The 26121-nt window shown below is 41.6% G+C and overlaps 1 protein-coding gene across 4 annotated transcripts in view; it reads left to right on the top strand.

The window, feature by feature from the left end:
* The window catches only part of ARHGAP22 (Rho GTPase activating protein 22), a 148226-nt gene that overhangs the window by 75999 nt on the left and 46106 nt on the right, over positions 1 to 26121 (top strand). Inside the window, exon 1 of one of the 4 annotated variants that reach the window (XM_065671832.1) lies at positions 11110 to 11171. The exons of the other annotated variants lie outside the window; for them this stretch is intronic. Coding sequence (XP_065527904.1) covers positions 11120 to 11171 — 52 coding nt within the window. The 5' untranslated portion in view covers positions 11110 to 11119. Of the gene's footprint in view, positions 1 to 11109; positions 11172 to 26121 lie in introns of those variants that run through there. 4 annotated transcript variants of the gene reach the window in all.

Raw genomic sequence — 26121 nt, 5'->3', positions numbered from 1 at the left:
TGCATTTAAGCAAGAGTTGAACACAGGGAAGTCAGGCAATGGCAGTTTTTAACCCTACTTCTCTTGCTTAGTGGGTTACCATGATACACTGCTTAGGCTTGCTGGTCAGATCAGAGCAATATTGTTGCCTGCTCCTTTTGTGGCAGTGCTGTGGACAAAGTTTCGGGAAAGCTGGCTCCAGCTGAGCAGTGGCTTCTGTAACAGCTCCTTGACCATGCACAGTGGATAGCCAGTGTATGACAGCATGTCTGTTGTCAGCTGCTGTACAGTGATAGATCCTGTTCAACATGCCTCAAAACAGGAGTCAGAAGCATTCTCAGCTAATGTACTGGTCATTGTTGCCCTAATTACCATATCAAAAAGCATCTAGCAGACAAAATTACTTCAGACATTGTTCTCATGCTGTTTGGCTGCAACAGCCTGTTTAGAGATCCTAAAAATAGCCACCTATGGATCAAAGCCATGGCTGCTAGGACTGAAAATGCAGACATCCTAGTTCTGTACTCTGAAACAATAATGTATACACTGCAGAAATGGGGAAGAAACAGCAAACCAAAAATATTTAGATGAAGAGATGTCTTCAGTTCTCCATCTCAGCACCAGTAAGGTGCTGATATCATGGGAAGGATCATCAAACCGCTCAGCTGTTCCAGAGTTTGAAATGCAAGAACAAGTCATTATTTATGTTATTCCTCTTCTTGTCCTCTTTATTGAGGGTCTAACTTCTCAAGTGACAATGTGTTAGTCATCGTCATTATAATGTTGGTACTGAACATCAGAACCTTCTCCTGTATTCATTGTGTATGCTGGGGACCATCGTGGCTTCACTTTCACTCACCTCCTGTTCTCTGCATACACCTAAATTAGAAAATGGAAAATCTAGAAGTAATTTATAAAAACACAAAGCAAAAACTGGCACGTAGGAGAGCACACTGCAAAATAAAGTTACCTCATTTCCACTGCTGCCCTGCACCCCTTTTTTCACAGGTATCACTCTCAACAGATAAAAGTCAGTATAGCACTGCTGACTTGAGCAGAGCAATGCCACCTGGAAAGCTGAGCTTGTAGGGAGCTGCCTCTTTCATCTGCAAATTTACCATCAGTCCTGGATTTTGTGACCCAAGCCTCACCCAAGACCCATAGCAGTTTGCCTGTTCTGTGATACAACAGGACTTGGCTGGAGATTTATTGACAGCTTTGCGTCCATTTAAAAATTGGAGAAAATGCCTTCAGTTATGCAATTAGAGATTCTTTCTGACAATGACTTCAGTAGCCCTTTTCCTATGGTCATCTGTTGAGTCAACAGACGTATGCCCTCCTGTAAAACAGATTTAGGACTTTGATCATATTCTTGATCCCCCCTACTCTAATTGAAATAATCCCCAAAAATGACATACCAAAATTAAGAGCAACAGGAAGAGTTTCAGATGAATGGATGGCTTCCATGCAGGAAGAAACTGCCTAGGTCGTAAGAGTAGATAGAGAGGTGGGTACAACAGAACTGGATCTGACTGTGTGGGCAAACAAAAAGGGAATAATTAATTATTCAGGACTAATCATAACACAGCAGGTAGGATCACTTAAATAATCAGAATATCTATTTTTAAAATGGAAAAAAGGCTTTTTTTTTTTTCTTGACAATTCACAATTATATTGCAGCCCTCATTACTGTAGTTTATTATGGGAACTAAAACCCAAATGGTTTCAGAGTGGGATTAGGCACCCATAGGATAGCAAGTTTATTGGTAGCTGTTACAGACAGCTGTAACATATGAATGTGTATATTCTATATACAACAGCGAAAAACTACATTTCTATTGTACTTTTTCTGTACCTTCTTCCTGTACATCCAACTCTGATCTGACTGAACATGGCTGTTCTTCTGGTTTATAGTTTTGTTCCTTTAACTTAAGCCTCAAGTTTGTATAGTGTTCTGGAACTTGTTTTAACTTGCAGTGTTGTGGGATGTATGATGTACCCTGACCTAAACAGTTTGTTTACCACTGATACTGGGGGTTGGACTTGTGAACCAAGGTGACCCAGGCTGGGTACAGTTTTCCACTATGTTAGATGAACCCATGGGATCCAGCCCTTTTGAGCAAATGTTGCACAGCCTAAGACATTTGAGGCTTTTAAATGTCTCCTGCTCTGGTCCTTCTTCCATCCTGAGACTGCATCCCCCTCCTTCCTTGCCCTGGGGCTGCATTATGTTCTTGACATAAACCATTGATGCCCTGTTATAAAATCTAATCAATAATGATTTCCCTCTTTAAATATTTAATTCTCTGTCTTTGAATAAGTACTGCAGTAGAAAATCATAATTTTTGGCTCCTGTAGAGAGCAGCTGACCCCAGTCTAAAATGGAGATTGTCATGGTACATCTGGTGATCTGTGGTGACGGGGTGGCTAAGCTACCTGAATGTTCGTGTGCAAATGATTTGCAACAAATCATCTTGATCTGTTAGGTGAGGGCATTTGCATTGCTATTACTGGGTTTTGGAGTTAGCATCTTGATTTCTGGCCCTTCAAATGTTTTTGAGTGTGTATCACTGCATTAGCTTCAGGTATGTTGAGATGATTTAGAATCAAATGCAATGGGCAAGAAACTCAGAGGAGTCAGTGCAGTTTAAAGCAAAATGCTGGTAAATTTGCTTCATATCTACCATGTTTGGTATGAAAGGTGGAGGGACTGCATTTCATTCCCTAGGGACAAGGGAGTAAAGCAAAATAATGTAAACTCACAGTACCTTGTGGACTGTGAACCTGTGTACAGTAGAGGAGCGATGAAGGTGCTGACAGTCCTTATCAGTGAGGCAAGCGGTGTGAAAGGTTTAGCTGGTGGGTGTTGATAGATCAAATCAGTTCAGAGCACAGAGCTTGTAACTGTCTCTTGCTCTCCATCCTCCCCTGGGAAAGGAACAGTCTGAGCCCCTGTAGCATTATGCTGCAGCTGCAGGGTCTTTTCTGAACAAAGAGGAACTCTTAGGCCTTAATTTAGATGCTAGTGAAAGAAGGAAAAATTGGATTTTGGTTTTTTTTTTCTTTTTTTTTGGGGGGTGGGTTTGTTTGGTTTGGTTTTTTTTTTTTTTTATGCTGTTTGGGGGTTTTCTTTCTTTTTTTTTTTTTTTTTTGTTATTTTACATTTTTGTTACTTGCCTCCATTTTTGTTCTCTAGGAAAGTAATGATCTTGGGGGAGGAAATCTGTGGAAAGATAGTGGTTTAGGCTTCCTAAATTGAAATTACCTTTCAGCAAAGCAGTGAGGACAAATTCATTTTGGGTCATCCCAAGACAGTTTGCTGGCTTCCAGACCAAATGTTTTTAGTTTATTTTCATGCTGTTTTTCCTAAGCTTTTCTTTTGCTGTAGATCAGCAGAAATATATTTATCAAGAGGAATACTTAAATACTTCATGAAAAATTTAATAATTTGAGACGTTTTAATTTAGGCCAGACCCATTTGCACTGAATTGAAAAAGTGTTCCAGTCTCCTGGAAATACACCTTCCCCTTCTTCTGGCTCTGCTCTGTTGTGGAGATCCTTCTGTGGGTTTAACTACTCTAACTGCACCAATCTGAAGTTGAATGTATGTTGTACACTCATTGCTCCTCAAGGGTGAAAATAGCTGTGTTCTCTGGTCAACAGTGCTGGCTTAGCAGACACTGCCAACACAGTTAAGTATCAGTTACCTGTCTTCACATGAGGCTTTTGTTCAGTGTGACCTACAGGATGTGTTGTGGTAGCAGATCTGCAGCTTTGTTAGTCTAAGCTGAAGCTGTACAAGAATGATACTTCAGTCTGTATCTGATATCCCTCTGGCATCATTGGAAAAAACTCATAGTATAAATCTAGCTCTGGAGCTTAGTTAACAGGCCTAAAGCTGTCAGCTATAGCTGTGCACAGGAAAGAAGTGGAGCCAGATTCTCAGCTGGGGATAAATTAAGATTTGCTGACATCATTAGAGCTGATTGACTTCTACCTGCTGAGAATTTGGCTCAGTGTCATGACTGCATTTATTTCCCCTGCTGCCTCTTGAAATACAGGCATCTTCTGTTTGATTGAGTATGTCTGTATTCTAGTTGGGACAATTTCTGTTGTAATTGCCAGTTCTGAAGAGAAAGTGTTTACCTGCTTGTCAGCTCTATTAGAGAGAAAGGGCAAAACTGAAAGTTAAATGTCAAGCCACATGATGATGCTGTGAGGAGGCATCATACAAACAGAAGGGATCCTGGGCTGAGTGCAGTACTAAAGGGGTTGCAGGTCACAGGCAAGCAGTAGTATAACCCTGAAAGAAGGAACGTGCTTGGTTTAGGATACAGGAACCTGCACTGTTTCTGTTTCCTCACATTTTTATGTGAAAGAGAAGTTCTGTCTCAGTCTCAGCCCAGTGGAGAGGTGTGAAAAGAGAAATACTGAAGTATAGAACCTTGGTACTTGAGCCTGGTTGTAGCCTAGCATTCAGATTCCATTCAAAACCAGTGAATTGCCAAGGCAGATGTAATGTGCTTGAATGAGTTTAATAAGATGATCAGGACTGTTTACCAGTGTGGTTTGCTTAGAGCAGTGCTCCCAACACCCAGGGAAACAGGAAGAAATTATAATTAGAGGCAGCTTTTAAATTCAGTATGTGGCTGATTTGCATTTTACCATTTTATTCCTCTTTCCCCTTGCCCCTATAAAAGCCCGGGGAGGTTTGCATGGTGAGGCTGGCATTGCTGTGTTTCATTATGTATGCTTGAGGGACTGCGCAGTGGCAGTTGTGTAATGAGAATGAAAATCAGGGATTACTCTGGGGAGAAAAAGAAACTTTTCCCTTAAGTGATGCCCGGAGGCTTTCATCGTCTTGATTGCACACGTGGGGCAAGGTTGCGAGCTGTTACTAGCAGTGCTGGAGGATGCAATGGGAGGCTGTGTGGTGCTGGAGGGGATTGTTTGGGGCTTGTACACTGTGGCTCTGGAGCTGCAGGATAAAGATATCTCACAGCAGCTGTGCTGCTAGCTTATGTTGCATGTGCAGTCTGTCTGTTCAGCTCCTATCTTTATGTCCTTGTCTTCATTTTCATTATGCTGCTTGGGATGTAGAGTACAGATGTCTCTGCTAAACTTCTTTGCTTGTATTGACGAGGAGCAAAATTGCACCTATTTCATATGCTGAGGATACAAGCAAAGGCTCTTCTCAAAACACTTGCAGATTTACAATTATTTATTCTGATCCATTTTATCTACTGTGTCATTAAAAAGCTATTCTTTGCATTCGGTTCCAGCAGTAAAAATATGTTACTGAATCAGTTTGTTACCAATATCTTTAATTAAGTACTTTAGACATATCACTTTGTCTTGTTCCACGTTGTTAGTGCTGTAGACAGATTTCTTTCCTTATTTTGGTTTAGGTACGTACATAATTTCATTTCTTTCATTTACAAAATTTAACAAGATTGTGGGGTTTCCCTTTCAGAAATACGTAGGCCTGAATTCATATGGTGTGGCTTATTAGTATGTGTTTTCCCTTAAAACCCTAATTTTGAATATTGTGATTATGTAAATCTTGCAGCTTTCATTAATAAAAGGCAAATCTGTTGCTGCTTGTGAATTTAAAATAAAGATCTGTAAGGGCTCAGAAACCAGAAGGTTAATAATGAAAAATTCCCATCAGCTGGAAGCCAGTCTCCTGATTTTGGTGGGCTGACCTGTAGTTTGTGAATGCCTAGAGTGACAGTGATTCAGAAGCAAGATTGTGTGCAGGCTGGTTGACAAACAAAAGTCACTGTTACTTCAGAAACATGCAATTTAAAAACCAGTCAAGATAAAAATGCCTCCTAGAAGCTATCAGTGGACTTCAGACTGCATTGTAATCTTCTGTATCAAGTGTTTTTTCAGCACATCACCCTCTTCAGCTTAAGGAGTTTAGGAAGTCCTGGTAAGCAGAATAAAGAAGCACAGGGATGTACTAGGGAGATATTGCCCCCCCTCCAATGCCCTGTCCAGTTAAACTAGAGAGGAAGAAAAAAAGAAACCAAAATCAAAATATAGCAAACCATAGGACAAATTTTGTAGCCTTTATGTAGGGGAAGTCCCATTAACTTCAGTGGGAAAGTTTGCATTCTGATTTTCAGGAAATCAGTATCATATATTCACACAGTAATGCCACAGATCTTTGCAGAAGAGATGAATGGACCAGTGAAATGCTTCTAACTCTGGACTTTTAGGACATAATTCCTGCAAACTCTTGTCTTCGAATTTTGAAAATCTTTTCTTCATTGGAACATGTTTGCTTGAGTGTGACTTTAGGAATACAGCCAGCAGCGCTTGAATGTACCCATAATGTAGGCATAAATGAAACCCCATTCTTGCTCTGGGACAGATAAGCATGAAGGGTATTGGTGTTCTGTTGATGAATCATACTTAAGTCATCAGTGAGTGCCCTCATTTAATGAAGCCATAGTATGTTAACACTGCAAAAAGCTGTAAAGTTAAAGGTAGCCATACTAGCTAGCTACAAGCATTTAAAAGCCTGGGCATGAACTCCTACTTGGCTATTCTGGCCATAATTAATGATGACAAGTATGTTGGAAAAATAATTATTTTGCTTGCTTTTAAAGACAATTAGTTGCTCGAGGCAAGTGAGAGGGTGGGATTTATGTGGTTGTAATAAGCATATGTAGATGGCATCTTCCCAGAAGAATATAGTAGCCACAGGATCTTTATAATTGACCTGAGATCCCTTTGTTCTGCAGATACAATTTATATATGTGGTTCACAGACTAAAATGACCCTACTTGTTTTAGGGCAGGCTGAGTTCTAAACTGCTGAAAGGAAAAAAATACTGCTTTTATCAGCCCAATCAGCAGCAGATAGAAATCTCTTATGGTCACTTTGCAGGGGGTAGAAATCTTTTTAAATGGGTACCCTGAGTGCACGCTCTTTCCATCTGATAAAACAGAACTTGAGGGTGTGGGAGCAGGCTGGGGTGAGTGCTACTACAGTCATCTGGTATCCCTCCTGTGTTACGGCTCTCATAGCACGGCAGCTTTTGCCTAGCATGTGGCCATGCCATCCTCTGATGGCCACCTGCCTGCTCATTTACTATGTTCAGCTGCAGAGCCTTGGTCCCTTTCCAGCCTAGACGTGGTGGTGGAGTCAGAGAGGAAGTGCCTGCTCCTCCACTGCCTGTCACTCTAGTGCATTGTGTTAGTGGGTGATGGAGGACAACTGCTCCACCTCCACTCCTCCTCCTTCCCCGCCAGTCATTGCCATCCTCTTCATTCAAGGGCTGAGAGCCGTGTAGCCTTGTCATATAGGCTATGATCCCATGCTTTAGCAATAAGGTAGAGTCTTACTGCCTTTCGCTTGGAGTTTCATGCAGACTTTGCCCAGGTGGGAAATAACAGCAGAAAGTCCCCCTAGGCTGTAATTCAGTGGAAAATTCCAACATGTGGCCACAATTAACAGTCTAATAGAAAGCAGCAGTTTTCATGTCTGTTGTCAGTCACTGTTCCTCTGAGGTGGTGAAATTCTCTTGGGTCACAGGAGAGAGAAGGGGAACCAAAAAGCCTATGTACTGATCACTTGCATGCATTCAGAAAAACCTTCCTCATATTCCCTTTTCTTAAATCTTGTGGTGATCATACAGAAGTCATGATCCCTTTCTCCAATTCCCATCTGTAAGATGGGGGAAGATGGTGCTGACTTTCCTAGTAAAGCATTTTGAAACCTGGTACAGAAACTTATTAGAGAAAATGCAGTGTGAAGAGTCATAGGTGCTTTTCTCCACACTAGTCAGCCTGCTGCTAACAGCAAAGATGGTGGTCAGTGTTTGTGCTCTGCACAAATAATCAGTCTGTGAATGGGAATCTGAAGTTGTGGAAAGGAGGATCAGAAGATGAGAGACCCAATAACTATATTAATGCTTTTTTTTGAGTGATGATACCTAAGAGAAAAGTATTTAGCTTTCTTGTAGTCCCAGTTAAAACCAGTCCTTTCTAAAAGTGCTACTAAAGGAAGCAGACTGAAAGCTGGGTGAATGATTATGTTTGGATCCAATCCAGTCTATTCTTGGTGTCTGCAGATCTTTGTCAGGATAGAAATTTTCACCTGCTCTCTCTCTGTTTGGGGAGCTGATTAAGGAAAGCTATGCCTAAGAAACAGAAAAATACGAACGAATAAGCAGTTTCCCCATTATGAAGATACAAGGTTTTAGGGTTTCTCAAAGTAGGTTGTGGCAGTAGGAGGCGAGGAGTGGAAGAAAAGGAGTCTGTGTTTCATTGCAGTGAATGAGACACACAAATGTTTGTTTGCATAAGTTCAAAGTTCCCTCTGGAAATTGAAATTCTTAACAGAAGGGCAACCTCTTTTAGCTCCAAGGGCAGAGTGAGTTAGAAATGAAGCAGAATACAGGGGTACTGGAGTAAAAAGCAGTAGGGTTTTGTGCAAGGTCATTAAATGGCAGATTTTTAGGCAGATGGGAAGGATTACTGCATTAGTCAAAATTTGACCTTGTGTTAAAATGGCAAGAGAAGGGAATTCCCTTGTGGGTATACTGGGTATTTCTCTTTTGTCATTTTAATTTACTGTGAGCAGAAAGGCAGAGTTACTTCAGCAGAAACTCCAGCCTGGTGTGTTGCTGTGTGGATGGCACATCTGCTGGCAAAGAGGAAGTTGAAAGATAAAGGGGACGTTCCAAAGGCAGTTTGGGCATAACATCTTTTCCCACGTACCACACAATGATAGCAGGAGGAAGTGCCATGGCATTCAGGGAACTCTCTGAGTTCATCCTGACTGCTGAGTTTCTCCTTCAAAATAACTGGATTCTAGTGTAAATCTTTGTTTGGGACCTTCTGGAAGGAATTGTCAGTGGTGGAAAGACCCTTCCTACCTCCCTCCCCAGGAAAAAAGAAATAAATATATCTAGATATTCATGGCTCATTTGTGAGGCCATAGGTTGTGTTAGATCTGGAAGATCATCTGAGTAGTCCTTGACAACATGAGATTAGGTTCAAGTATTGTTTCCAGATTAAATATGATGTGGATAAATTTTACTAGACTAATTCCTTCCATACTCACACAGACACATTCTGATGTGTGCCAGTCTGATCATGGATGGAAGAGATGTAGTAGGTACATGCACATTAATGTGTACAGAATTTTTTCACTTTCTGAAGCAGATGGTATTGGCCATCTCCAAGGGCAGGGAAGTAACTAGTTTGGCTCCCCCATTCCAAGATCATGTGAATTCCCAACCCACCACCTGCAGTAGTTCACAGGTGGCAACTGCCCATATCACTGACTCATAGGCACTCTTTTCTCACCTCTGTCCTCTCTGCTCCAAGGTGCTTAAATACACTTTTGTTCAAATACGTTAACATAATAAAGCTAAACACAGGTTAACTTAGTTTACTATGGAAGAATTATGTGCCTGAAAGCTTCTCAGCTTATTTTCAAACTGCCTAATGAAAGAACAGAGACTTGGTTTTTTTGGTATGGTAGTACAGATATAGGAACAATGGCATCTAATTGAGCATTACAGGATTTATGAATGCTCAACTATGGTGAAGATTTTCAGATTGCACACTGAATGGATTTCCTTCAAGTATGAAGCTTGGCTTTCCTAATAAAAAAAAAAATCAAATATAAATAATATATATATATTTGTGAGCTGACAAACAAATGGTTCAAGAAAATGCCCTGCTATTAGCTTTCTACCTTGTGGAGTGCACCCCTAGTTTATACAGTCTGTATTATAGAATTGCATGCTCTTTTATTTTACAAGAATAGTACTAGTTTCATTTGGATCATTTTGCTGGTTTAGAAATATGACTTCACATCCAGCCAAGTCAATAGGTTATTGGTTATAGGTTATAAATGTTTTCCTTTTCAGGTAACTGCATGCATCTCAGTGCAGTGATGACGTGGCAGTATCCCAAAGGCTGGAAGCAGTAAAAGCTGAGAGCTGAACCACCCATGGAAGTATAGATCTCTTGCTTTTACATGTTTTCCATGACAAGTCTATGAGCTTTTAGAAGACTGAGTCCTGTATTCTAGTCATTACTCATAGGAAGACTTAAAGCATAGAGAAATTGATGCGTCCTAGGGTGCATAAGATTTCTGGCATTGTCCTTCATATTCCAAGGAGTGAGGTGTTGCCTGCCCAAGCGATATGCTGTGGTGAAGTGAATTAGAGGTAGATGACTAGGAGGAGGCAGATGGATTGTTATCATTGCCATTAAATATACTGTCCCAAATTTATGGTATTAGACAGGATACAAAGGTAGTACCAAACTGCCTTAAGTTCTCCAGAGAGGGCAACAGAAGCAACAAGAATAAGACTAAATTTCCAGCTCGGACCATCCTGGCTGAGAGTTTTGAGTGGCTTTTGGTCCTGAAAGCAGCATGGCAGTGACAGCACCATAATTCCAGAGGGCAAAATAATGGACTTTAAGTACTTGTCCTCTTAGTACCTACTGCCCAAGAGCCTCAGAGATTTTTACGAATAAAAGCATGGCTGTATTGTGACTCCATTTGAAAGGTAGGGAAACTGAGGCATCAGTTATTGGGGTGACTGGAATCAAAACCTTCTGATGATTTCTTTTACTGCTTAGGAAGGGTTCTTTTATTTCCATAAGTGCCTAAGAAGAAAATGAGGAGATAGCCCAGTGATCTGACATAGCAGGTTTATAGTGATCGTTTTGCACTCTAGACAAGAACTGGTTAATAGAATCAGGGTTTTTACGTTCTCCAAACCTGATGTGTTTTGTTTGTGGTTTTTTTTTTTTTTTCCCTTTCTCACCATATTGCTGGTTGCTGTAGCAGCTGAGTAATGCAGAAGTTCTGCCTGAAAAAATGCTTCCTCCTTATATGATACTGTACATATTGTCATGGAAATTGTCCTCATTTCCCCCGAGCACACTTTAAATAACTCGAACAGCAGTGCTAATGAGCAGAAAGATATCTGCAATCCCCACCGTGCAACTTGACATACTTTATCCCACTCTGAATTCCCTTTGCTCATCACTGAGCATTTTAAAGATCTGGTATAATAATTTGCTTTCTCTCTTTGGTCCAGTCATTTGCTCTTAGCACTTGGTAATAAAAGGTCAGCTTTGGCTGAAACCTTAGTGTTTCAGCCATGCCATTTTTTACTGCCAAATATCTTAAGAAAAGCAAGTGTCTCCGAAAGGGTAAGTCATTATATTTTTGGTGTGTTTAGTGTTGTCTGTTTTGCTTAAAATCATAGTAAAGGATTTATTTGGAATTAATAAGCAGTGGGAACAGATCTATTCATACTGCCGGTCGGTTAGCAAAGGGAGTTTGGTTATGCTGTGTGCATTTTTGGTTCAAGATACAGTGTATGTTATTATCTTGTGTTTTACACTCACTAAAGCTGTCTGAAAGTTTAACCCTTTAAACATGGAGCATATGTTTTGCACAGAGGTGGAATTCCTAATGCAGAACAAAACAACAACAGAATGCCTATGGTTATTTGTTTTTCCAGATAAGTTTAAGTAGGCAGCTGAGTAATGCTCTGATATTTTTGTTTCTGTTGTTCAAAAGGAGCTTTAGAAAAAAAAACACAAAAAAAAATCTACGCTGTAATAATATCTTAAAATTAATATTGCCAATTGAAGGAAAAGCATATTTCCTCTTAGCATCTTTCCTATGAAGGGCTACATGTGTGCATAATTCAACATAGATTTTCAGCTAGCTGTTGTGAGGTTTGCTTTGAGAATCGCTGTATGGGTTTTTTCAGGAAATGTGATTGTTCTGCCTCCAGGTAATACAAAACTCTTCATGAGAGCAGTTTGCCTCTAGCATTGCAAAATTGACAATGTAGTAAACTCCTAATAGTGAAACATGTTGCTTGTGTTTTTCTTGTTCCATTGCATGTGTATTTATCGTGATGTTTGTTATCCAGCCAGCAGTCCAAATGTGGGTTTTACACAAATGCAAACAGAAGTGATTTCTTACTGCTGGAACATGCATCGGTTCCATGGGATCTGAGGAACTGGACTTGCTTACCTGACCAAGCATTTATATATATATATGTATATATATGTATATATATATATGTGTGTGTGTGTGTATATATATATATTTATTTAAGATACGCATTTCCCTAATTCCTTATTTGAATATGAATTGCTTCTAAGGTATAGCTACACTGAGGAATTGGTTTTCATCGCAGGCTGAAAGTTGAAGAAAAGGTTTTGAAGATACGTAAATTTACATTCTTTAACCTACCTTCATGTTTACTACCGGGTTCTTATTTTAAAAGGAAGTTGCACAGCAAGAACTATCAGCTGGGATGTGAGAATTGATCTAAGCTCAGCTATAGACACTGGTACCAACCTTTTGGTATTTTGTTGAGCAAAATGTCTGTGCAGGTACACAAATTTATACAATTATTCAGGGATTCTTAAGGATAGAATCACGTCAGGAGTCTACATTAGAAAGAAGGAGAAAAGATTATAATTCAATTCTTAATCTGCTTTTGCTAGGTTATTCTTTAGGGTTTTGTTGTGTGTGTATATATATATGATACTTTACAAGGGATGGGTTTTACTCCCTTTTTTTCCTTGTCTTCTCGGAGCACTTAGCTGACCACTGCTTCTTCCTTATAGAATGTGCCACAGCAGAAATGTCTCTTTAGACAGATGCTGAGGGAAGGTGCCTACCTTACCTGTATTTGCAGAAGGCATGGCAGGAAAGGGTTGATGGTACAGCTAGGAAAGGTAAGGAAGGCTATTCTCGCAGGTGCACTTGAAGATAAACTCTCTCAGCCCTGATGCCTCTACAAGAGTATGGGGAGCGCATCCTGCTGAATACTTGTCCATGTGTTTCCTGACCCTCTGGTAAGAGGCTGATTTATTAGATGCACGTCAGTTCCTTTAGGCTTGGAGCCCAGCTTTAGACATCGAGCATGAGTCAACGTGACCCTCTAAGTGTTATAGTTTGAAGCTGGGGAGCAGTCATTCAGTACTTAATCTTTGCCTAGTCACCTGAACCTTGTTGCTGCCATGCTGTAATTTGGCATTCCTACCCATGGAGGCGGATGATGTGCTGGTGTGGGAGAGGACTAAGCCTCCAGAAGCAGCAGACAGGGATAGGAGCTGTGGCTGTAGGTCTAGACTTAGTGGTTGCTGAATCTGTTGGGAGCCAGCATTGGTGCCACAGTGCAGTGGCTGTGATTTGCCTAGCCCTAGAGCTCAGCCTCGAGAGAACGTCTTGCATGGATGGGAAGGCAGTGAGGAACTGTCAGCAGTAGCCGCACACCCCCCACACCCCCCCCCATGCAAGCAAGAGGGGCCTATGAAGTAACCATTTTAAAACCAGAATCAGCATGGGCATGATCTGGGCCTTCAAGAGATGACTGAGGGAAACTCAGCCAACACCGACCAGTGTTGCCGTTCTTAGAAACACACTACCAACTCTGAAAAAAGGAAGCTGAAAACCGTCAGCTAACTGGGCACCTCAAATAGCTTTTCCCCAAAAGCAACTTGGTGAGCCAAAGAGGGTAAAGGGTATTGCCTGTCTGAGCCTGCTTCTGCCAAATCTGTCTGATCTGTGAAAGCCGTGTAGCTGTTGAAGATACTCCTGGTCCAGGCATAGTGGTAGGGTAGGGATCCTGTTTCCTTCTGATGCCCACTGTGCTCTGTGCTACCCTTTCTTTTGTTGCTTTCAGAATAGCCTGGGAAGGGAAGTGCCAAAGCAGGAAGGGAGAACCTGTGTGTCTGAGTGGAGAGTGCTGAGTTACCTGGACAACTCCATGTTTAACATCAGTCTATTGCTAATCTTGCTTTAAAGAGGCAGGACTCCTGCCAGTTTTTGAGCCCCTTTCCATCCAGTTACTTGAAGCAGTCCCTCCTCAATCCCTTCTGGAAAGCACTTCATTTGCAGAGGTTTTCACTATGATCTGAGTAAGGACATATTTCCCAGTAAGTAAATGTGGTTGTTAAAAGGCATTAAATGATTACAGAGTGCCCTAGGCATAGCATCAGAAGTGCAGTTGCATAAAAACTATAGTAGCCACAGGCTCCAATGGTTCTGTCCATGCTGTTCTTTGTGTCTCTGAACAGGGGAAGAGCAAGCCAGCAAGAGTAGTGAGGTTCGTGCATGATCTCTTTCCCACAGGTTCAGATGGCCTAAGGATAGGAGCTGTGCTGTAGACAAGTTCATGGCCAAAAATACTGGTCACATGTGAAAGAGAAGTCCCAAATAAATACTCCTGATTCAGGCTGGAGAGGGAACTTGCTGAGATTAATACAGGAAGCGGACAGAAGAGCTGAAAATTGGAATCCAGTTCTCCTAAGTCTTATAGCTTGAAATCCCAGGCAGTGCAGGGTTTTGTTTCTCAGCTCTCTGAGCAGTGTTTGTACCAAGTTGCACCTGAAGTGTGTTTCTCCCCAGCTGAGCTTTATTCTCACCGTGCTCCATTTATCTTCTCACTAGCATTCCAGGCCAGGCTACACAGCATTTTGGATTAATTCTCTCTCTGTTTTTGTGGGGTTGAGAGCTTCCAGACACCCCTAAAATGAATTGGCCAAGCTGAAATACAACGTTTTCTCTTGCTGTGCATCCTTCACTTTGCAGACTGCTGTGCCTGTGGAGATTTTTCAGAGGTCTCATTTGGTGATGTATCTTTAGGCTACTCTTACTCTCTGGTAAAACCTACAGCAATGACAGATACTGGAACGCTACAAATAAAGACTCCTTTATTTCTCCTACTGCCAGTTCTAAGAGCCATCAAACTCCTATCAGTTGCACACACACCCCTTAAATAAGACATTAAACCTGTTAAAAGTATTTATCAACCTCTGCAGTCTGTTGTTAAAACCTACTGTTCTCTCATATGCCTTCCTACAATAAAATTTCTGTTTTCCTTTGGCCATTCAGTTGAACACCAGCTCAACACCACTCAAAACTGGGCTATAAGATGTCATACTGTCAGAATTGTCTCTGATCCTGGAAAGTCACCATTGACTTTTACCTGCCCTTTCATTTCCTGTGAGGGAAAAAGAAAGTTTCAGCTCCAGAAAAGCCTTTTCCTCTTCAATTCAAAAAATTAATAATGGATGTTTTATTACCAAGTGGTCCTTACATTGCTGCAGCTGTAGATTTACAGGACTTCAAAGCCAGATGATTAAGGCACAGTTTGTAGCCAGGCAAGCCAAACAATCTCAACTTCAAAGGAAGGGTTGGTCTTTAATGTTGTGGGCTTGCTCTTTGTATTCAGCAAACAGAGCTGCCGGGGAAAATGCCATGTGCAGCAGACAAGTGATGTGGCTGCCACTCCTGGGAGGGAGTCTCTTAGCTGCTGCCTGAGAAGAGCAGCCCACACCCAGCAACCTCAGGATATCTGATGGCTGCTGATTAGGTCATTTTTGCATGACGTCAACCTAGGAGACTTTCAGTGTCTGCTTTCACAATGTTCGGGGCCACTGTCTGTGGACCTCCAGGGGTGGCCATGCTAAAGGCAGGATTTGGGACTGAGCTTCGTTGCCTCTCCTGATCCTTTCTGTCTGTGTCTGACTGTTTTTTAGTCTCTGATGTGCTTGTGAGGTGAATAGGTTTATATGCATTAGGGAAGTTGAGAGAGGCTGTCCCACTGAAAAGTGTTCAGTCCATACAACATTGTGGTTTGAGGGAAGTAAATTCTAGGACTGGAGATGAGGATGCTCAACATCTATAACAGTTGTGTTGGAAAGCAAAACCACGGGCCATCATGGTTTTGCTCTTATGTTAATACTTTGTCCAGTCAGTCATACATCACCCATTCAATCTAGCAGGGCTAATAAGGAGAGAAGATGGAGCTGGATAGCTCCATTATTACACGCACCTGGGAGCTGTGGTCGCATGTGGCTTTACTTCCAATTCTGAAGCCCAGGAGTGTGGCTTAACCCTTTGTGTTTTATTAAACTCCTTATCCATATTTCTGGTGGATACGCCAATACAAAAGCCTCATCGTGAGGCAGAAAAGGGGACTGGATAACTATGAACTGAACTGGTGAGTGTTATTTTCTAAGACTGTTTCCTTGACTAGAAATCAGTCTTAGAACCCCCTACAAATAAATTAATTCCATAGATTTGGGATGCAGCAAGGTGCAGACATGTTGTGGTGAAGTATCTGGGATCAAAGCAAGGCATTTGGATAGAGGATGAGCCCACAGGCAGTCTGAATCCTGGCTGCACGCTCTGATGCTCTGAGCATTTGGAGACTCCAAGAAGCAGTGTGCTGGACTCCATGGGTCTGGAGATATGAAAGGAGCTGGCAGGGCACCACAGAGACACGTCTGTCATTCAGCAAATAACTTCCAGAGCCATGTAGCTCTGTTGCTAACCTCCCTCATCACTATTAAAATCTGAGTGGGACTGGGGCTTTATCCAGCCAGTATCTAGGCTTTTGTGGGATACAGGCCACTGTCTCCATGGGACTCTGAGATTCAGCAGGCAGAGAGGCCAGTGCTGCCAAGAAGCATAGTGCTCAAGAGGCAGAGGAGGCCAGCACACTGCTGTGCCTCTCAATGAGCTGTGCGTATGCTGCTGAGAGAGCAGTGACTTCAGCTCACCAGTTAAACCTCTCCAAATAGAGGAGATGCCAGGCAACCACTGTGGCTGCCAAGTGAAGGAATGGCTTTTTCAGACACAATACACTCCTAATTTCTGATGTGTCTTTCCCGTTTTGAGATCGCTGCTTTGGTGAGACAGTGGCTTGCTTTCCATCCTGTGCTGGGGGAGCAGTGTTCATGCTGTTCAGCTTGTTGTCTCTCATTCTTTGCTTTCTGCTTTCTAGGGTTGGCACTGTCTTTGCAGTTGCACATGACCGACCTTCCAAACAGTATTCCTTGCTTTATAAGAATTAGTGTTTAATTAACCCAGGGTGCCTGGATGTGGTAGTTCTGTCTTTCATTCCTGGTTCTGCTAGTCACTAGCTAATACCCTGGAAATCATTTAGTGTCTCTGTATCTCTGTTCTCCACTGCTATGTAAGAATTTCTCACTGTGGAATTTGCACTTTTTTAATACAGAGAAGGCATTTCCCCACAGACATTACTTGGAAAGTAATTTTAACCTCTGCTGTGCCTGTTCCCCCAGAACAGTAATGTTTAGTTATATTTGAGTAGAATATTCCAGCAATCAAACATATTTTTGAAATTCTTTTATTTATTAATAGCTAAATCATACACTGAAATCACTTCCACTTGCATATAGTTGTCATAAGTTTGTTTTGCAGTTACTGTGGTGTGAACAGGCAGTCTGAACCATGTCGGTTACTTTAAATTGGACAGCAGTAGCAGAGCTGGACTGAATGAAGCTTGTCTTGCAGTAAGGTGTCCTTTAGGATAAGCTGTGTGTTTTGAAGAGCTTTTTTTACTGTCTGCCTCCTGAGAATCAGCCTTCACTCATATTTAGGCTCTAATATGGTCAGGGCTGGAATAACTGTAGATAGGAGCATTTAAGGATAACCTGTTTTACCATATTTGCATATATGCTCACTCCTATTGTTTTTATCTAATGCTATTGTGCTTAGCTACCCAGAGCACCTAACTGAAATTAAACTAGGCAAGAGAAATAGTAAATCTTCTCTCTGGAAGGCTGGAGAAGCAATGTCTGTTTGGCAAGTGCTTGCAGATTTGATTCAGAGACTATAGATGAGTTCTCTCTTAAGGAGAGAAAACTGGCAGGGATCAGAGTTTCAAGGCAATGGTTTACTGCTGTCTTGGGTTCTTGTTTTCACACTGTGAACCGTTTAAATAAAAATAATGATAAAAGCTAACCTTCTGTGTCCTTAATGCTAGGGCAATAAAACTGGCCGCAGTCACAAGTGCAGCTGTATAGTTCTGTTACTTTTTCACTGGCTTATTTTTTTTTTTTCTTTAGGGACTTTCAAACTCACCCGATTGCTTTCAGTAAAAAAAGAGGAAGGCAGGAGGAGGCAGCACTTGCCCTGCTCCCCCAGTTCCGTCTGTTACCTGACTGGGGCTCAGGCAAATCATAAAACCATCAGTGACTTTTTTTCCAGTCTTGCAGACCATTTACAGAAATGGTTCTTCCATTTTCAAGCCTTGTCCTCCCCAGCACGCTGTGTACCATAGCTTCACTGCAAATACATAATTCATTATCTGGAAAGCTGCTGTTTTAATGTAATATTAAACAGGCAGCAGCTCAGCAGGTGTCCCCAAGGTAAGGTAGGCAGCAGCTGTTGGCTTCAGGTTTATCAAGATTTCTTTGTTTTGAAACAGAAGCTGGAAGGCTTTTTAATATACCATGTCATTGGCTGAGCAGATCCTGGTTTCTGGCTGTTATCCTGCCTTTGACTGCAAAGACAAAATTTCTTATAACACATGCTGCCTGCAATGGCTGCACACACTTCTGTGCTCTCAAGAAATGAGAAGGGTGAGGAGAGGGTGGAGGCTCATGAGGCACATACATGTGTCCTATTTCTTGCTCTCACTTTCCTTAGTGGACCAACTGGGCTCAGTGTATCTTTGGAGTAGGCACACTGATGGCAGCATTGCCAGAATGGGCTTTCTGGTTCTGTAAACATAAAAACACCCAAATACTTTGCCTATAGAGAGCATTCCAAGAAATGAGGATGATATTCCACAATTGTCACCCAACTGCTAGTTCTCAGTGGCCAGAATCACAGAATAGTTAGTGTTGGAAAGGACTCTGTGTAATTAGATCTAATTTATACAGTTAACGTCACTCTCGCAAAAGCAGCTAAATTGGCAACCCTGGTATTTCTAAGTAGTATATCTCAATGTGCATTGGGCAAGTCTTTTGTTCCTTGGGACAGGAACTTCATCTTCTGTATTTGAACATCATAAAATATATTGATGGCTGGGTTTCCTCAGAATATGTGAGTCCTAAATTGGCATGTGGGAACTGCATGCTGTAAACCTGCTCTCTCTTTATTTGGTACTTGATTCTAGGCTTAGGGAAAGTAGAGATTTTTCATAGGGTAACATTTCTTGCTCTAGAGGTAATCGCAATGCAGTTCTATTTTTTGGCTAGGCAGTGTGAATATTTATGTTACAAATACGTTCTCACACCAGGAGAAAGCTGCATTATCACACTTCATTGCTGTTTGCACTGGTGTAAGGTTTCAGGCTTTTAGGGCACATTCCTGTGAGTTGTAATGTCTCCTAAACATTTTTTTCCTTTCTGTGCTCCTTTGTGGAAATTCCTTTAGTTTGCCCTGCTAGTAAAGAGACTTTATCTTATGACTGTTATATAGCTTTGGTCAGCTGCCTTTGCTTGAAGCACAACAAAAACTTCTAAGCAATCAAAGAACATAAGATGATTTGAAGGAGCTTCTGACAGCATCCTGTAGCCTTCAGTAGGTGACAACATGCTTTGCTAAGACACTGTTTATGCTGGCATAGTGGAGAAGAGGTTGCTGATCCAGGTTTTCAAATACAAGGATTTCCCATCTGCCAGCTAACCATTCTGGAGGAAGACTACCAGGACAGAGTACTTAAGACTGCAGTGCCATGCAGATCTAGGAACACCCACAGAAGTCCAAGGATTTCTTCAGGAGCAAGGTCGCTTTACTGGAGTTTGCCCTGGGTCTACAAGTACTGAGATGCACAGACAAGAAAGTCCATACCAGGTCAGAATCAAGGTTGTGTTGTCTGGAGCTGTACAGCAACAGGTCAGTGACTTGATTGCTTTTGTGCTGGTGCGATTTCTGAGCTGTGGAGTGGAAGCTTGCAAGGCAACGATTGAGGCAGTTCTGCTTTGTGATGAACATTGTGAATAGTCCCACATCATAAATGTACTTCCTCAAGCAGTCATCCTGAACTGTGATGTGACCTCTAATGGCAGGCACCTGAGCTTTATTGTCTGCCTCTACATTGTAAAGCTGACTATCTTGGCTTGTCAGAAGAGACTACCTATGTGCAGGCCTTTGGCCTATCATGGAGGAGATATAGAAGCATCATGATGGGATGCAATGGAAGGGTACATCTGTAGTATTCAGTATGCTATAGTAGCAGTAAATGCTACAGACAAGACTACCACCACGAAATCCAGTGAGTCTGAGGAAAACATTCTGTGCAGCTCTCCCTGGAATTTCAGTAGGAACAAGTTCACCAGCTAAAGACATCTCCCAGATGAGTTATTGTTTACCTAACAAGCTCTTTTAATTTCTTGTTTAAATCTGATTTAAATTAGCATGGTTTTGAAAAGTGAGGTTGCATCTGCTAATGATTAACCACTTCAAAGGAACTTTTATGGGCTTTTTGATAACGCTGCTAACTGGGAGGAATATTGCCAGTCAGTGGACAGAAATAGAATTGATTTTTCTAAGCATTGTTCTGCTAGTCATTCACTGACAGTTGTCCTAAAGCATGAAGAATTGAGGCACTTTCTTTTTTGCATCAGCACAACCTTGAGTCCGTTAGCCATCCACAGCTGTGCTCTGGGCAGTTGCACTGTTAAGCCCAACAGAAAAGTGTGAACATTCCTTTTTGCCAAAAAGCGCTGTTGCTACAGCGAAAAGTGTGATGTATTACAGTTATGTTTAGAAGATTCATTGGTTACCCAATGCATAGCCAGATACAAGAGGAGACTGCTATAAAACTGCTATTTTGTGCAAACTGTAACAATGTACTTGGATCAGAATATCCCTGAGCTCTTCAGTCTGGATTTAGATAACTACTTCCATCTACATTGTCTCATCATTAATATTGGCAAGGGTTTTCTCCAAATTTGCCAACATTTTTCCGAAGGTCTACATTATGTATTCTTTTGCGTTTCAGTCCCCTTCCTGCATTAATACAACAAATAGCTTCATTTTTGTAAAAACAAAGTCAGTAACTGTTGAGTCTTTGATGATAGCCCATTTACTTGTTGCTGCCAAAACTGTGATTATAAAGCTTCAGTCATTTCACTGAAGAAAATAATAATGTTTGTAATTGGTTGGCTTGAATTTCTGTAGAACTCTGTGTTCAGTCTACAGAGAGCCAGAGTCTTTACAGGGTCAGCTAAAAGCTCTGGTATCCACAGCCTAAGCTGTAGCAGCTGACGGCTTCACTTCCATTCTCTTTAGTTCAAAGACCAGGGCATTGGCTAAGATGGTCCTTTTAAAAATACAATGAGGGTGTCTTTGGCTTCATGGTGGACTAGGGGAAAGAAAAAATAGGTTTATGAGGGGCAAAGAGGAGGAGAAGATAGTTGTAGAGAGACTTCTTTAGAAAACATAAGAACCACTTAATTCGCATTGGTAAGCAGACCTGGCAAGTGTGAGCACAGCACTTCAAGAAGAATGCAGAAGTTGGGTATTATCTCTCCAGTATGAAACTATTAAAGAAAAGTAGATCAGACTTTGCTTTTCTGATGTTGTGGTGAGCAATTTCTTGTCAGGATTTAAAGTTTCCCTCATCTCTTGTCTTCAGTGTTACAGATTTGAAGAAATTTATGAGAATTAGAAAATTGCTTGTGGTTGCACGGTAATGCATAAAAATTATCCAGTCATTTTCATTCAGATATTTCAAAGCACAAAGTATCATCATCTTTGGTTGGGAAGGAATTTCCTCCCTTATAATAGCATGTAAACATAACCACAGTTGGAATATATAGTTTGATACATTCCTCAGAACTGTTGAGCACTTGCTGCTTTGGAGAACCACATGGAACTGTGTGGCCTGCTTTGCCACTATTTTCTGAGTCTTTTGTATATATATTTCTAACTTTTTGTACCCTCAAACTGACGGTTGCCTTAAATTAGATGCTTCCTGCAATGTGCCTTGTAGGGGCAAGCACAAAGCTTCTGACAGTGGGCTGGTCTGAGTCACCTTCCTTGAGTGTGTAACTTCTGGCTTGAGAAAAGTTCATTTCTTTTCCATACAAGCCAGAGGACAGGGAAAAACGACCAGCAGCTCTGCATAGCCCAGGCACTTCCACACTTCATTACGATTAAGGGCTAGGCTCACTGTAACCCTCCAGATCTGAAATGCATTGAGGAAAGACTGCAGGGGTTAGCTGTCTAGAGTGGAAAAAGGAGGGTAAGGGAAAGCAGCCCGCTGTTGTTACAGGGTTGATTATGGAACATGCTGGGGGAAAAAGCTACACAACCTTTTCTTTCTCCCCCTTGTCATTCCCACTTGCTGTCGCTATCACTGTCTGGATTTTTGTTGCAGGGTAATGGTACCCTTTTGTAAGTGAAGAAATGGCTGTTTTGTTGGTTTGGGTGTTTTTTTCCAGCACACAGGTAGAAAGGGACAGAAGTTATCCTTTTGTCATTCTAAGACAAATACTTCATGAGGTGAACAGCTCCCTAAAAGCTGGTGATATGTCAGTCCAGTTTTGAAGGAAAGGTTTGTGTTCTCTGGGGCTCAAGTCTGTGCAAATGGAGGAAGCTGAATGACAACTGTGCCTGGGCTCCCGACACCTTCAGGTTCTTTTCCAGCAAGAAGTTTGTTTTTCCAGTGAGAAGGTGGTGCCAGCATGGCAGATACCTGTTAACCTGGCAGGCAAAACAGTTAGTGTCAGCAGAGGCAACACTGTACCCTAAATTTTCTGTATGTCAGCAGGTTGACTGTGCCATTGCACACTGAGAGCTCCACTGAAGAAGCTGCTGCCATCTCTGTTATGATAGAAGTTTTGAAGTGAACATAGTCTCCACTGTAACCCCCTATCAAGAGACCTTATTTGAGTCAAGAGCCACAAGGGTTTAATTGAGCAAACTGTCACTTGTTTAACAGTCTAACCCTTGAGGCATCATGGACATAATTAGAATACCAGTGCTGAAGATTTCACACTCAGGGTGGAACACACAAGTAGCAGAGAGATGAAGTGGTGTCATACAGCTCCTAGCAATTGCTGGTGTAGTAGTTGCTCCTCATGTTAATTATTGTTGATCAGTTTGTCTTTAAAATAGTTCTGCTGGCATCCTAAACTAGCTGTGACCAGGTTAGAGAGACTTCATCTCTTGCTGCTAGCTAATGGAAGGAAGCTAATACAAAACTCAAACAACAGCAATACAGCTTACTTATAGGGATACTGTATGGAGCTGGAAGCATGTTTTACAGGCTCCCAAAACCACTCTAGTTAGGGACACAACGTGATCGCTGTTAATGGCTGTTTCTTTTGTGAAGCAAAGTAATAGTGGCAGAAGCTGGAGAGAATGGTGTGTGAGCTGTGTTGGTACAAGAGAAATGCTACATCCCTGAAAAAAAAAATAATGTGCTTAGCAGGTGCATGTTATACCTGGGCTTATCTCAAACCTAAATGTTGGGCTGCTGCAGTAGAAATGGCTTTCCCACATTGTGAATTCACCTTAGCCAAGTTAAACTGTACTTTGTGGCCATAGTGAGCAGCACATCCCAGGCAGCATAGTAGTCTTCTCTCTGAAATTTCAAGTAATTGAAAAAAAAAGGAGTTACAGGAGGGTTGGAGTGCTATTGCAATAAATGTTTCTAATGCCAGAAGCATAACTTAAAAATGAATGAGCAGGTTTTTTACTGCAGCTTCTCACAATTCAGCCTAAGGTGGATAAAGCACGTGGAAAAAACAGCTTAAGTGGATCTAAACATTACAAACTACCGAATACATATAAGCAGGTTTTGTAAGTGTGGTGTTCACTGCAGAGCTTGTGTGCAATGCTACTTGTTTTTCCTTTAAAAGTACTTGAAATTGTTTTCCTCCCTTCCTCTTATCTTGCATCTTTTTTTGTTTGTCATGGTTCTTGAAGTGTGGTCACTTACCAGCATGCAGCCTACCTGGAAATGGGTTTGTTCATCTTCAAGGTTTTGGTTCATTTGAAGTGATTGGTACCCTTAATCAGTTCTTTAATTTAATTAATAAGCGAGTCTAAAGTAATACAGGTCACACACATTATCAAGAAAGGCATCTATGTCACCATATTTGAAAAATCGTGGCAGTCAGGTGAAGTTCCTGATAACTGGAAAAAGGGAAATATAAACCCCATTTTCAAGAAGGGGAAAATGGAATACTTGGAAAACTATGGACCGGTGAGTTTCACTTCTGTGCCTGGCAGGATTATGGAGCAGATTCTTCTGGAAAGCATGCTAAGGCACATGAAAAATAATGAGGTGGTTGGTGAGAGCCAGCATGGCTTTGCTAAAGGGGAATGCCTGACCAATTTGGTGGCCTTCTGTGGTTCTGTAGAACTGATAGATAGGGGCAAAGCAGTTGACATAATCTACCTGGACTTGTGCAAAGTGCTTGACACTGTCCCACATTCCATCCTTGTCTCTAAACTGGAGAGAAATAAATATGATGGATCGACCACTTGGTGGGTAAAGAATTGGCTGGACAGTTAACACACAAGGAGTTGTGGTCAACGGCTCAGTGTCTGGCTGGAGACCAGTAACAAGTGGTGTCCCTTAGGGATCGGTGTTGGTACCGGTCTTGTTCAATATCTTTGTTTGTGACATGGACAGTGGGATTGAGTGCACCCTCAACAAGTTTGCCGATGACACCAAGCTGTGTGGTTCGGTTGATATGCTGGAGGGAAGGGATGCCATCCAGAGGGACCTTGACATGCTTGTGAGGTGGGCTGATGCCAGCCTTATGAAGTTTAACCATGCCAAGTACAAGGTCCTACAGCTGGGTCGGGCCAATCCCAGGCACAGCTACAGGTTGGGCAGAGAAGAGATTCAGAGCAGCCTTGCAGAGAAGGACTTTGGGGGGTATTGGTTGGTGAGAAACAGAACACGAGCCAGCAGTGTGTGCCTGCAGCCCAGAAAGCCAACCATATCCTGGGGCTGCATCAAAAGGAGTGTGACAGGTGTGACAGGTCGGACGGAGCCTTGGGCACATGGTCTACTGTGAGGCATCCCTGCCTATGGCAAGGATGATCTTACGGTCCTTTCCAACCCATTCTATGATTCTCTCTCCAGGCTAGAGAGTCAAGCTAACCAGATACAATTTTTATGTGTAAAAGACCAAAGATTAAACCAAATCTTCAGTTCTTGCATTTACCATACACTTGCTCCTGACAACTGAAATAGAGTACTAGCCTTAGGTTTTTAAGGGTTTTCTGTAGTCCGTGAACCAGTACGGAAAAGCTGTAGTGCTCTGTTCATGCTTAGTCTTGTCAGAATTTTTGCATAAGAAACCACAATTCTGAGGTCTAATCTCTTTGTTGGTGTTTTCTTAAAGCAGCTTAATAGCATCTGAAACCACAGAACGTGTGAGGAGAGAACAGATCACAGGGCCTTTGGATTAGTTTATAGCTGGCAGTGGTTTTAGAGTGTTTGCCTGCCTTTGCTTTATACTCTGGGATGAGGTCTAAGATCTGGGATCTAGAAATCATTTAGGAACTCATGAAAATCCTCAGCAAGGAGTTTTGTTTGAAAATTTTATCATCTTCTACTTATAACTATCATTAAACCTGGTGGATTGAAAGCGTTTAAGGAAATTAGGCATTTATATTTGATGGAAAAGTCAATGAGATTTTAGTGCATGACTGTAAATCCCTCCATAAGAAAATCTTAACTGTGTCAATTTAAAAGCTTAATTTACTCAGTGAAGTAAGAGATATTTATTTTCCTCATTGACACATCCAAATGAAAGGTGAATGTTAGAATCCCCTCAAACTCTTTCCAAACCCTTCATGCACAAAGGTACACATTTCTTTAGGAAAAATTACCATTATGTTGTCTACTGGAGCTGAGAAACAAATGTATTTTGATTCAAAGCTTGTTTCTTTCAGTTGCGCTCCACAAGTTTCCCCTTCTGTTAAAGGATCACCAGAAAAAAACAGTAGAAAAGCAGTGGAGTTACTGGTTGTAGCAAAGTTTAAACTGCATGCTGATGGTAGGTTAGCCCAAGATTCAGGTATGATAGACAGGGTCTGTCCCTAGCATTCAGGCTTTTGGAAAACTTTGGTTCATGGGACAGTCCTCCAGATAGAGGTTCAGCATTAATCAGAATCAAAAGCAATGACTGAAGAAACATAATTAGGTATCAAGTGACTGTTCGAGAGCACTCATAAAGACCTTTTGCTTACTAATATTTCTATTGTCTTTTTCCTTAATGCAAAGATCAAGACTGGGGTTTTGGTTTGGGTGTCTTTTTTTCCTGCTGTGCAAAGAAATATTCCCCCTAATAGAGCTGCCCTTAATCTTGAAAGAATTAATCTACCTCATTTTTGACTTTCTTT

The sequence above is a fragment of the Lathamus discolor genome, chromosome 3 (assembly GCF_037157495.1).
Source record: "Lathamus discolor isolate bLatDis1 chromosome 3, bLatDis1.hap1, whole genome shotgun sequence".
Lineage (NCBI taxonomy): Eukaryota > Metazoa > Chordata > Aves > Psittaciformes > Psittacidae > Lathamus > Lathamus discolor.
The sequence above is the reverse complement of the archived record's forward strand: the minus strand, read 5'-3'. Positions and strand labels throughout refer to the sequence as shown.